General features: G+C 43.6%; 1 protein-coding gene across 1 annotated transcript; it reads left to right on the plus strand.

Annotated features, from left to right (window-relative positions):
- The first annotated feature begins 74 nt into the window (after positions 1-74).
- Tox4 (TOX high mobility group box family member 4) lies at positions 75-13,660 on the plus strand. The gene is made up of 9 exons (NM_173324.2): positions 75-136; positions 301-369; positions 5,415-5,657; positions 6,386-6,646; positions 7,269-7,499; positions 10,495-10,575; positions 10,808-11,551; positions 11,873-12,036; positions 12,570-13,660. The coding sequence occupies exons 1-9, from the start codon at positions 131-133 to the stop codon at positions 12,628-12,630; spliced, it is 1,860 nt and encodes a 619-aa protein (NP_775446.2). The 5' UTR covers positions 75-130; the 3' UTR covers positions 12,631-13,660.
- The last annotated feature ends 332 nt before the right edge of the window (positions 13,661-13,992 follow it).

A 13,992-nucleotide genomic window follows, 5' to 3' on the forward strand; every position in this document is an offset into this window, starting at 1 on the left:
CCCTTGACTCGGTCCAATCACCGGAGAGCGACGCTACTCCTTGAGGAAGTGACGCTCTCGGAACTTAGTGGGGGCGGTGGGAGCGATGCGGACGCGGAGTCGCTGAGACGCTGGTGGTGGTGTTGTGAAGATGGAGGTAGGGGCTAAGTCTGGAGGGTTAATGAGGGTTCGTGGCCGACTGGTGGAAGCAGAAGCGAGAATGCTGAGGAGCGAGGGGGGCTCGGGAGTGCTGGGAGGACTGGAGTCTCAGCACGCCCCTACTCCGCTCACTTATCCCCGCGGCTTTCTTTTGGTTTACAGTTTCCCGGAGGAAATGACAATTACCTGACGATCACTGGGCCCTCGCACCCTTTCCTGTCAGGGGCCGAGGTGAGCAAAAGCTGCTGATGCTGGGGCGCCGGAGGGCCTAGGCAGCGGTTGGGGTGGACGGTGAGGTGAGCGCGGGGGCTGGCGGGAGCTGAAGGGGGACAGTGTCCGAGGCTTCGAGCACCTCTAAGGACTGTGGACGGGGGAAGAACGGAAAGCGGCTGTCATCAGAAAACCAGGATGTTGAAAAAACAGCCTATTTCCTTAAAGAGTTTCTCTGTTCCGAGTAGAAAGAACGAATGGAATTGTTCTTTGGTTGGGGTGAAATAATTAACAGTCTTGGGAGACAGCAAGAAAAAAAATTTTTTTCAGTAAAGAAATCAAGATATAGAAAGTAGTTTATCTAGCAGGGATTAACCTCGGACAGTTGTTAATTCTTGAACTCTATGTTGGTCTCTTTCATTTGAAAGGTCTTCTCTGATCGAAGTGGTTAACCTTAACTGACGTGGCTTCTGTTTGCTTTGCTATGGAAGGACCGAGGGAAAGAGATAGCTGCTAGAGAACATAAAAGGAGTAGAGAGCACTTGTTTCCCAGTTTCCTGTTTCTCTTCACAAACTGATTACTTCCCCCTTTGGATTACAGTTGTCAAATGACCATAATAAGAGGGTTTGTTTGTTTTGTTTTGCTTTTTAAAGATGGTGTAAAGTAGAAAATAATGGTTGTCAGAGGTTCTAAGGCCTTCAACAAGGGTCGCCTAAGACCATGGGAAAACATGCTTACTTTATGATTCATAATAGTAGCAAACTTATGGTTATGAAATAGCAACGACAATAATTTTATGGTTGGGGGTCACCACAGCATGAAGAACTGTGGTAAAGGGTCCATGCAGCATTAGGAACGTTGAGAGCCACTTCTCTAAGATATTCTGAAAAACTTTTGGTTGACAGATTCTCCTACTATAAGCATAATAACACTTATTTGGGCAAGCAGTGTATGAAAGTGTATAAAAGGTGCAGTGTGGGGTTGGGGATTTAGCTCAGTGGTAGAGCGCTTGCCTAGCAAGCACAAGGCCCTGGGTTCGGTCCCCAGCTCTGGGGAAAAAAAAAAAAAAAGGTGCAGTGTATGAAATTTTCCCATTTTTTGAGAACTTGAGCCAGGGTCCTTCTTTTGAGGATTATATACTACCCCCCCCAAAGTGCTGTGAATTCATTTGTATGTTTTTTTGCACCAAAAGTAGTTGTCCATTGCCTTTGTGTAGGTTTATCCTATGGTTGAGAGATGATTGACAGTAAGTAATTGCTAGTTTGCTTTTGGGTTGTTTTTGTTGTTGTTGTTTTTTTTTTTTTTTTTTTTTTTTTTATAAAAGACAGTCTTACATAGCTCTGGCTGTCCTGAAACTCACTATATAGGCCAGGCTGACCTCAAACTCAAAGAAATCCTCCTGCTTCTGCCTTTCCAGTAAAGAATTCTTCCCATTCAAAACAGAACTCTTTTCTGGGATTAAAGGTGTGCTCTCCTGGCTGCTGGTTTATTTTTTCAACTTATTATTATTGAATATTTTCCTAAACAAAGGGATGGCACAAATGAATGGCAAAGTTAGAAAAGAAACTGAGTCTTGCACTTGGTGATTTTATTTCGAGTTCCTTCCAAGAGGTCTTCTATGGTCTAATTTCATTGTTTGGAGTGCTGTAAGTCACACTGTCCTTATTTATAGGAAAGTACATTTTAAAAGTAAATACAAGGCTGGGTGTAGTGTTACACATCCATAATTGTAATCCCAGCATTCGGGAGGCAGAAGCATGTGTGTATCTCTTTAAGTTCCAGAATTACATAGAGAGACCATGTCTCCGAAAAGGGAAAAAAAGTGAACACAGCTTTCCAATTTTTCCTACTAGTCTTGTGTCTGAAGTTGATCAAAGACTAACTCCATGAGTGATGGCACTTTTTTTTTTTTTTTTTACAAGTTGCACAAATCATTTATTTTTATAAAGGCAGAGAAGGGAATAGGAAAGTGAGTGATGGCACTTTTAACATCCAGGGACTAGGGAGAGAAGCACTGGCCTACTGTGTGCTGGACCCTTGATCCAGCACTGGCAGAAAAAGGAAGGATTTTCCAGGCTTGTTCCTGCCCTTTGTTTTGTTTTGTTACGGCTTGTGACGTTTCTGTTGAGAAGAGAGGACATGCAGCTGAGTTTTAAGCTCCATTTCAGTAGCCTCCTTTAGGCCTGGACTCTGTTCTTGTTGCTTACAACTTGTCCACCTACTTGTTTCTGCCTCTCAGTGAATTTTTAAACTTTGTTTTCGTTTTGTTTAGGGGGAATTGTTTCACTTGGCTGACAGCAAACTTGCTGTGTGACTAGGCTGGCCTTCATTTGCCTCTCTTCCTGAGTCCTGGGATTAAAATATATACCGCCATGCCTGGCTTTTAACCTCTATGCTAATGAATGTATGGGTTTTGTGTTTCCAGCCTTATTTTGAGCCATCACAGACAAGTTAAAAAATAGATGATCCTTTTAAAGCAATTCTTTCTGAAGAACAGTCATTTTTCAAGTTTGTTTGGTTTTTGTTTTTATATTATCAGAAAGAAAATGCCCCTATGGAGCATAAAATAATAGAAAAAAATTGGCTGTGTTCCAGTTAAGAACTTATATCAAGGGGCTGGGGATTTAGCTCAGTGGTAGAGCGCTTACCTAGGAAGCGCAAGGCCCTGGGTTCGGTCCCCAGCTCCGAAAAAAAGAAAAAAGAAAAAAAAAAAAAGAACTTATATCAAATACATAATTATAGGGGCTGGGGAGGTTTTATGTGTATGGGTGTTGTGCCTGCATCTATGTCTGTGCACCATGTGCCTGGTGCCCGTGGAGGTCAGAAGAGGGCAAGAGATTCCTCTGGGTCTGCATTTATACACATTGTAAGCCACCATGTGGGTGCTGGGAATCCATTTCTTGGTCTTCTGGAAGAGCAGCAAATGCTCTAAACCACGAAGCTCTAAGAAACTATTCTTTAAAATAATAGATAACTGGGATATAGGTCAGTTTAAGGGTTTTTGCTTAGTAATGGGAAGATTCCGAGTTTGAGCCTCCAGACAAAGGGAGGAGGATAGAGAAGCACCAGGAGGTAGGATGAGGAGAGGGGAGGAATGCTAGTTTTCATGCTTTGTGTGTCTAAGTGTGCATGCAGAGGACAGAAGGCATCTGATCTCCTGGAGTTAGAGTTAAAGATAGTTGTGAGCAGAGCGGGTGCTGAAACTGAGTCTGTGTCCTTTTCTAGAGCAGCAAACGTTCTCAACTGTTGTCATCTCTTCTGCCTTCCTTCAACCAATAATCATCTTTATTTTTATTTTTAATAGCATTTTATTTTATTTACTTACTACATATGTGTTCACATGTCCTGAAGGGGGATGAGGGGTGGAGGGCAGGTGAGCGCACGCGCACGTGCTCTCTCTCTCTCTCTCTCTCTCTCTCTCTCTCTCTCTCTCTCTCTCTCCCCCGCCCCCATCATCTCTCTCCCTCCCTCTCCCATTAAGGACCAGGGATTGAACTCACGTTGGTAGGCATAGTGGCATGCACCTTACCCAGTGAGCTATCTCACTAGCTCCTTGGCATCTTTCTTATAAATGTAATCCTCAAACTGGCTTTTCCCTCAAAGAAGCCCAGAGTCTAGGAACATTTAGACTAAGGGCATTGCCCCTGGAGTGCTAGGACTAAAGGTATGTGCTGCCACACTCAGCTTGGTTTTGTTTTCTTGAGATAGGGTCTTTCACAGGATGGCTTGAAACAAACTATACAGCCCTGTCTGGGTGGAAACTCATGGTCACCTCCCTGGCTCCGTCTCTTGCAGGCTAAAACCAGTGTGCAACATTGTTCAGACCATAGGCTCTATTTTTATAGATAAGGAAAACCTGTTCAAGGTCATGAGCTTGGTGAGCCACAGCTCTTTCTACAAAGCCTCTTGCTTGTTACTTAAAACATTTTATTGCTCCAAATGCTTCTGTTTCCGTTTTTTAGTGCCACAAGGAAACTGTCTAATATATCGTAGTATATTTGCTGTTAGTTCTGGGAATAGTGACCCCATTCAGAATAGGGGTGAAGTTGGGTGTAATGACACGAATTATAATTCCAGCAGTCAAGAAGCTTGTCATTTAAGACAAGGTCTTTAAAAGAACCTGGGTGTCATGGGACATGCTTTTAATCCCAGCACTAGGGAGACAGAGGCTGGAGGATCTCTGTAAATTTGAGGACAGCCTAGTGTACAAAATGAGTCCTGAGATAGCTAAGGCTATCTACAGAGACTTTGTCTCAAAGAACAAAGAGATACAAAGATACAGAGAAACTTTGTCTCAAAAAACAAAAACTAAACATAAATAAATAAGTGAAAGAAAGGAAGGAAGGAAGGAAGGAGCGGGTAGAGAGAGGAGAGAAAAAGAGGGTAGAGTGGAACAAACCCAAAACCTAGAAAGGATTGATTTTATAGTCTGACTTAGGAAGGGACCAGTCTTTAGCCAGGTGCACTAATCTTTCCTCCTTGTTTACCTTTTGGTTTTTTAAACAGGGTCTTACTGTGTTGAGTGAGGCGTGCTGGCCTCACTTCACTCTGTAGCTCATATCCATCCTCTTTTTATTATCATGTACTAAGAATTGTGTTGCTAACACTGAAATAATGGTAAGGTCCTAAGAAACTCTTCAGTGCAAATATTTCAGAGTAGGTAAGTTTTCCATGGCTTTATCTTTTAGGATTTGCTCTAAATGAACCCTAGAACAACAAAGTGATTGGTTGGTGAACAGCGAATTTCTGTGGTCTAAAGTTGTAACCATTGTGAAATAACTGGCGTCTGTTAGCATCGGTAGTGGATATTAAGCATCGTAGACGGTTTCCTTCTTTGTGCTGACTTTACTAGAATAGGAGAAGTAATTTAAGACAAAGCTAGCAAAGGCTGAAGAGAGGAAATAAATGACCATTGTGAATGGTGTTGGATTCTCAGGTGTATGACATGGCCACAGATCTGAAGGTTAAAAAGAGCTTTATTTGTAAACCGTGGTCTACGGAATCTTGTTACAAAGTGATGTATTTCTCCTCTTCCTACTAATTCTTTCCCCATTTTTTCATGCAGACATTCCATACACCAAGCTTGGGCGATGAGGAATTTGAAATCCCACCTATCTCCTTGGACTCTGATCCCTCACTGGCTGTTTCAGATGTGGTTGGCCACTTTGATGACCTGGCAGACCCCTCCTCTTCCCAGGATGGCAGCTTCTCAGCTCAATACGGGGTCCAGACATTGGACATGCCTGTGGGCATGACCCATGGCCTGATGGAGCAGGGCGGGGGGCTCCTGAGTGGGGGCTTGACTATGGTAAGAAGTAACAGAGGGGTAAGCTCACCCAAGCTCATAGGAGTGGTTTAAGGAAGACAAAAGTTAATCCCTATTGCCTGCTAAACATGGGTGGTACCTCTTTCCTAGTGTTATAGCTAAAGACTGAACGACAAAGACTTCATTTTACCTGATTGCGATTTTCTTGAAAAAAATAATTTTAAATTGTAAAATATCCAATGTTGGATATTCTGTAATGAAAATTATTTAAGTTTTAAAAGGGTTTTGTTTTTCGTAATAGCCTTCATATTCTGGAATTCTAATGTGTAAGTGTCGCATTGAGTGATTTATTAAAAAATGGGCTGAACCAAATATAGCAGTTGTAGACTCTAATATAAACTTTTAGGGTATCCAGCAGTTCGTCAGTAGCACGTCTCCATCTTATTGTTTGATAACAGACATCTGTCTCCACTTCAGCTTCTCTGCTGTCATTGCCCATGCATTACAACTTCAAGAACTGTTATTTCAGAAATACAAGTGGGTTTAGCCCCTCACACTCAGAGCTTTCACCATCTGGCTCTTATCTCCCAGTGTTGGAGTTCAGGGCCGGTAACGCCAAGCCTGGCCCCTAACATGTTTTTTATGCAGACAGATTATCTCCTGTTCTGTAGGATTTAAATGATGAGAGTCTACATAAGCCCAGGGATTTATAAGGAGGGGACATTGTATTTTAATACTTAGCGTTTAATTAGTCCTTCTGCTTCTCTCAGGACCTGGACCATTCCATAGGAACTCAGTATAGTGCCAACCCACCTGTTACAATTGATGTACCGATGACAGACATGACATCTGGCTTAATGGGACACAGCCAGTTGACCACTATTGATCAGTCAGAACTGAGTTCTCAACTTGGTTTGAGTTTAGGAGGTGGCACCATCTTGCCACCCGCCCAGTCACCTGAGGATCGTCTTTCAACTACTCCTTCACCTACCAATTCACTTCATGAGGATGGTGTTGATGATTTCCGGAGGGTGAGGCCTTCCCTGCCAAAGTAATTTCTGTTACTCTAGGGAAATGCTTGTCATGCAAAGGCCAGTCATCTGTCCTTGGTTCTGGGTTCCCATCTCAATCACTGTCCTTAGTGAGCCTCAAGTAGGACGTTCAGAACCATGGCTTCCGTTTCTCTTAGATGCCACGGCTGTGTGTGCTCACCCCCACCCCCCGACTGCTGAGCCATCTCCAGCATAGTTTGCTCCTATCAAACCCTTTTTTTTTTTTTTAAGATTTATTTATTTATTATATATAAGTACACTGTAGCTGTCTTCAGATACACCAGAAGAGGGCATCGGATCTCTTTACAGATGGTTGTGAGCCACCATGTGGTTGCTGGGAATTGAACTCATGACCTCTGGAAGAGCAGTCGGGTGCTCTTAACCGTTGAGCCATCTCTCCAGCCCCCCAAACCCTTTTCTTAAAGGTCTCCAGACCCAGTTCTTCCCTTCTGCTGACTTTTTTTTTTTTTTTTTTGGTTCTTTTTTTCGGAGCTGGGGACCGAACCCAGGGCCTTGCGCTTCCTAGGCAAGCGCTCTACCACTGAGCTAAATCCCCAGCCCCTTCTGCTGACTTTTAATTCTCTCCATTTTTCTCCGACAGCAACTTCCTGCCCAGAAGACAGTGGTAGTGGAAACAGGGAAAAAGCAAAAGGCTCCCAAGAAGAGAAAAAAGAAAGACCCTAATGAACCTCAAAAGCCAGTCTCTGCGTATGCACTGTTCTTCCGAGATACTCAGGCAGCCATCAAGGGACAGAACCCAAATGCAACCTTTGGGGAGGTTTCCAAGATTGTGGCTTCCATGTGGGACAGTCTTGGAGAAGAGCAAAAACAGGTGAATTGTGGGTAGTAAACATCTTTAAGTGGACAGAACCTTATTCAGTACTCTGTTCGTGTGGAGACATCATGATCACAGCAACTATTTTTTATTTAATCATTTTATGTATGAGTACTCTATCTGCATGTACACCTGGGAGCCACAAGAGGGCATTGGATCCCATTACAGATGGTTGTGAGCCACCATGTGGTTGCTGGGAATTGAACTCAGGACCTCTGGAAGAGCAGCCAGTGCTCTTAACCTCTGAACCATTTCTCCAGCCCACTTTGGTTTTTTTTTTTAAGATTTATTCATTTATTATATATAAGTATACTGTAGCTGTCTTCAGATACACCAGAAGAGGGCATCAGATCTCTTTACAGATGGTTGTGAGCCACCATGTGGTTGCTGGGAATTGAACTCAGGACCGCTGGAAGAACAGTTAGTGCTCTCAACCACTGAGCTATCCCTTCGGCCCATGAGAAAACTCGTGTAAAAGAAAGCATTTAATTGGGGCTTGCTTATGGTTTCGGAGGTTTAGTCCATTCTCATCATGGAGCATGCAGCATAGAAGTAGCTGAGAGTTCTACATCCTGATCTGCTGTCAGCAGAAACAGGGACAGTGGGCCCAGCTTGGCCTTTAGAACCTCAGTGCCCACTTCCAGTGACATGCTCCCTCCAACAGGCCACACTGCCCAGTCTTACTCAAGCAGTGCAAGTCTCTGGTGGCTAAGTGAGCATTCAAGTGGCGGGGGGGGGGGGGGGGGGGGGGGACACGACAATTTTTTTTTAAGATTAATTTATTTTTAAGATTTATGTGTGTACACTGTTGCTATCTTCAGTGGACACTAGAAGAGAGCATGGATCTTATTACAGATGGTTGTGAGCCACCACGTGGTTGCTGGGAATTGAACTCAGGACCTCTGGAAGAGCAGTCAGTGCTCTTAACCATTGAGCCATCTCTCCAGCCCATGAGGGCCATTCTTGATTCAAACTACCACACATCTTTACCTGTCAGAGGGCTCTTTGTTAATGGCATAAACACATTTGTTTTCCATACAGGGTTTCTCTGTATAGCCCTAGCTGTCCTGGAATTCACTCTGTAGAGCAGGCTAGCTTAAAATAGAGGTCCACCTGCCTCTACCTCCTGAGTGCTGGGATTGAAGTTGTAAGTCACCACTGCCTGGCTCACACATTTTATCTTAGAAGATTCAGGAAAAAAAATCATTTTAATTTGGTTATTGTTGTTGTGCTGGATAACAAACCCAAGGCTTTATACATGCTAAGTGTCTGTTCTCTTCCTGAGCTAAATCTCTACCCTAAAAATCCCAACTGTACGTGGGACTGCAAATTGGCACCCACTGTGTAAAGGCATCTGATGATCTTGAACCCAATATTCTTCATGGTGAAAGGGAAGAATTACCTTGTCCTCTAATCTCTACATGCATACCCAAGAGCATACGCATGTACACACAGAATAAGTAACTAATAAAATTTCATTATGAAAATACTGCATCTTTCCAAAGCTGTAAAATAATTCTCCTTTTACTAATGGTGAATTCTGCCAGGTATGGTGATGCATGCTTTTAATCTCAGGAGGCAGAGGCAAGCAGACCTTTTGAGTTTGAACTAGCCTGCTCTACAGAGTAAGTTCCAGGACAGCCACGGCTACACAGAGAAACCCTGTCTCAAAAAGAAGAAAAAAAAAGAGAGAAGGAAGGAAGGAAGGAAGGAAGGAAGGAAAAGATATAAAGAGGGGTTCTGAGGTTCTCTGCCCAGTTAAGGTCATAGAGCTTCTAAATGGTACAGTTGGGCAGCCTTGTCCCCTTAACTTGAAATTCCACATAACATCCAGTAGTGCCTGATTTCTCTTCTGCTCTTCTGTCTTTAACTGTTCAGTTTTTAGGCTAACTTTCCAAAGCCTTGTGTTTTTTCTATTTGTAAAGTTAAGATATTTCTTGGTAAGTTACACGTTGAAACTGTCCCTCAAAGTTTCAGGTATAGTTTCATTAATGGTATTCTCATCAAGTGTAAGCTTGAAAACTGTGTGTGTGTTTTCCCTTGTGTCCTTGTGTGTGTGTGTGTGTGTGTGTGTGTGTGTGTGTGTGTGTGTGTGTGTGTTCCCTAGATTCAAACAGAATTTTAAAAAAATCAACTGGTAATAGTGGCATATGCATGTAGTCCCAGTTGTACTTGGGAGGGGAGGGCAGGGTCGAATAGCTATTTGGCGTCAACAACACTGAGACACATATACACCATCTCTTTAGCCTTTAGGAAAGAGAAACTGCTGTGGTTCTAGCACTTAGGAGGCAGAGGCAGAGGCAGAGGCAGAGAGAGGATCATGAGTTTCGAGGCTAGCTTGTGGAGTATGTGTGTTGACGGGGGTTGAGGGTATGAATCATCAAGGCATGTAAACTGAAGATAGCTGTAATTATCATTACCCTCTGTGCCTGTATCTTCTGTCAAAGCAAATCCTCAATATCTAAACAGAAGGCTGACTTTGTTTTAAGCAGACGATGGAGTGTGGCTGGCTAGAGCTGGCAGATACTTCCGTCCATCTGTTAGTTGCTGTGTTGTTATTCCTTGTAGCCTTTCGTGTGGCTTTGGGGCGTTTTGTTTTTTAAGACAGGGCTTCTGTGGGATCCTGGCTGTCCTGGAATTGGCTTTGTAGACCAGGCTGGCCTCAAATTCATAGACATCTAACATTCTAATGATCAAACAAGTCACAGAGATAGCCCAGATTCAGTAACAGGGAAAACAGCCTTCAGCTTTGGTGTGAGAAGAGACATACAAGAGGTAAGGACTCTCGCGGTCATCGTCGACAGCTTACACATGTCCTAGGGGAAACGTTCCTGAGTTGGGCAGTGTTGAGCTAAGTAAATTATTGGAAATGGTTTTACACTTTATATGACCATGGAGCTGTTCACCTCCGTGAGAGGTTGAACTGAGTTCCTGATGGACAATACACTTACCAGACTTAGCAGGGGTTCATCTGAAACACTCTTTCCTGTAGGTGTACAAGCGGAAAACTGAAGCTGCCAAGAAAGAGTATCTCAAGGCACTAGCTGCTTATAAAGACAACCAGGAGTGTCAGGTAAGGTTACAATAAATACATGCCTTAAGGCAATTACTTTTTTTCTAATTGTTACAGGTAAATCATTCATACACACACACGCACAATCACTTTTAGTTTATCCATTATTTCCAGTGTTTACTTAAAATATTTTTCCATGATAATTTTTCATGTTGTGATGAGAATGAATGTGCGCTACAGTGGAGAGTAAATTACTTGCTGCCTTTTTGTTTTGATCTTTTTTTTTTTTTAGGCTACTGTGGAAACAGTGGAATTGGATCCTGTGCCACAGTCACAGACTCCTTCACCACCTCCTGTGACTACTGCTGACCCAGCATCTCCAGCACCAGCCTCAACGGAGTCCCCTGCTTTGTCCCCTTGCATTGTAGTTAATTCCACGCTTTCATCTTACGTGGCAAACCAGGCATCTTCTGGGCCTGGAGGTCAGCCCAATATCACCAAATTGATTATTACCAAACAAATGTTGCCTTCTTCTATTACCATGTCTCAAGGAGGAATGGTTACTGTTATCCCAGCCACAGTGGTTACCTCCCGTGGGCTCCAGCTGGGCCAAACAAGTACAGCTACTATTCAGCCAAGCCAGCAGGCCCAGATTGTCACTCGGTCAGTGTTGCAGGCAGCAGCAGCTGCCGCTGCTTCTATGCAACTGCCTCCACCCCGCCTGCAGCCTCCTCCATTGCAACAGATGCCTCAGCCCCCAACTCAACAGCAAGTCACCATTCTCCAGCAACCTCCTCCCCTTCAGGCCATGCAGCAGCCTCCACCTCAGAAAGTTAGAATCAACCTACAGCAGCAGCCGCCTCCTCTGCAGAGCAAGATCGTGCCTCCACCCGCTCTGAAAATGCAGGCTACAGTGCTCCCTCCAACTGTAGAAAGCAGCCCTGAGCAGCCTATGAACAGCAGCCCCGAGGCCCACACAGTAGAGGCAACCTCTCCTGAGACAATCTGTGAAATGATTGCAGATGTAGTTCCTGAGGTAAGTCTTATTTTGGTTTTTCTTTTGTTTGTTTTTAATTTTTTTGTTTGTTTGGTTTTTTTTTAAGATAGGGTCCCATGTGGGCCAGGACATGTGGACTCACTGTGTAGCCAAAGATAGACTTGAACCTGATTCTCCTGCCTCTGCGTGTCAGCTTCACTTTATAAAGTTATTTTAAAACGAAATTCATAAGACTTCATTCTGCTTCCTGGAGCTGTAAGCCTGGTTATAAATGAGAAACTCCTTCTACAAGGGGTGTAGCAGATGTTCTGACGAGGTAGTAGCACTCTAATCCGTTCTTGTCATGCTCCCTGTTCTAAGGTGGAGTCCCCTTCCCAGATGGATGTTGAATTGGTGAGTGGATCCCCTGTGACACTGTCCCCTCAGCCTCGATGTGTGAGGTCTGGTTGCGAGAACCCTCCTGTTATCAGTAAGGACTGGGACAACGAATATTGCAGCAATGAGTGTGTGGTGAAGCACTGCAGGTGAGTCTAACCGTCCTTCTAACTCAAGTTAGGGAAGCTAAACTGGTGGGGAGCATGGTACCCGTGAGTGTGTACTGGGCATGACCTTACTAGGCAGAGCCACTTGATATATGTGGGTGGCTGGCTGGGTGGCTGGGTAGGTGGGTAGGTGGATGGGTGGATATCTGATTAGAGATGCTCCCATCTGCTTAGAGATGAGTATTTAGCTCAACTGACAACTGCTCACCTGGCATGGGTAAGGTCCTGATTTCAGTTACCAGTGTCAAAGAAATTGGTGAGGGATGGTTAAGGGGAAAGCAGCAGAGTAAATGCTAAGTGTAAAGAGTAGTAAGTGAAAACTTTGCCCTTCTACCAAATATATCCCAAGGAAAGTACTATATCCGAGAAACCGCATGTGTGCCCTCTACGAGAAGGACGAACACCACCCACCACATGTACCTTTTAGGCTACCTGATGATGTTATACTTTTGAGAGTAGGGAATGTTTGGATATGGTTTTGTTATAATAAGTTTGTGTATATCTTTCTCTCTTAGGGATGTATTCTTGGCCTGGGTGGCCTCTAGAAATCCAAACTCTGTGGTATTTGTGAAGTAGCCTTCCTCTTCTCCAAGCCTTGAAGATTCATCTGCCGGACATGAGTCCCAAAGCCTGCTTTTGACACATAAGCTGGGCTTCTGGTAGTGCCTGACCTTTACCAATAGTCCTTCATGCCTCCACCTCCCTTTTCTTTCTTCAGCAGAGGCCAGACTATGTCGCAGAGCCAGCAAATTTACTGTAATTTAGAATTGCTTTTTACTCAACTGTAAACAAAATTACCAGCTTATCACAAGCACAGGGAAGGGTGATGGGAGCAGATCATAGGGGTTATTAGAAGAAATGTCAGTAAAATTGTCAGAAGACTTGACTAAATGTTATTGGGAGAGTGCTTAGCTTTGTTCTAGGAGGAAACAGCACTGAGATAATAAAGGCTTAGGATTACAGCTCAGTGGTAAAGTGCATTGGGTTTAAATCCCAAATGAAGGAGAAATGAAAATACTGATTTAAAATAAAATGTGTAATAACCTACTATTATTAATATACACAGTGATTCAAGGATGAAGGCTTATAGACCTGGAGTTATGGCTTAGCACTACAAAGCTCTGAGTTCAGACCCCAGGCAGGAAGATCAGGAGCTCAAGGTCATCCAAAACATGGTGGCCCATGCCTTTAATCCTAGTACTTTGGAGGTGGCTATAGGAAGATTTTTGAGTTAAAGGCCAATCTGAACTTACATAGTAGACTTTGTCTCAAAAAACAGACTGGGTGTGGTGGCGCTCTCCTCTACTCCTAGAACCTGGGAGGCCAGTGGCAGGCTGGATCTCTGAGTTTGAAGTTAGCCAGGGTTACCTAGTGAGGTCCTATCTTTGCCCTCCCTGCCCTCCCTGCCCTCCCTGCCCTTGACAGAAACAAATTCTGCTTCTGTCTCAGTCTTAGCACATTGAACTAGAGGGGAAAGATATCATCCAGAACTCTCTCTCTATAAGTATTTCTTTACCTGACTTGGTTACCAGTTTTGCATGTAAGAAGCAGAACTCTATAACCCTAATAAGAGGTTTACAAAGTAAAGAATCTGTGTTTGATGAAACATCTTTTAAATGTGCATTCATTTACAATACTGCATAGGCCGCTCTTTTAGTTGAAGGTATTCTTTCTTAGAAAGAAGCTGCCGACTAACAAACCAGCAAAAGTAGGACATCATATGCATGGTGGAATTCAAACTAACCCTGCTTATGGCACTAACTGCTGAGCGCTGTGAACCTGTGTAGTCTGGTGTACAACAGTTAACATGCTAATGCTGCTCCATATACCTAGTTTGAACACTCAAAGCTAATGAATTCCTCTTTTACTTATAATGAATCGTGCTAAGAAAAGAGTGGCACAAGGACACACAGTAAGTAGAAAACCAGAATTTCACTT

This window comes from Rattus norvegicus, chromosome 15 (assembly GCF_036323735.1).
Source record: "Rattus norvegicus strain BN/NHsdMcwi chromosome 15, GRCr8, whole genome shotgun sequence".
NCBI lineage: Eukaryota > Metazoa > Chordata > Mammalia > Rodentia > Muridae > Rattus > Rattus norvegicus.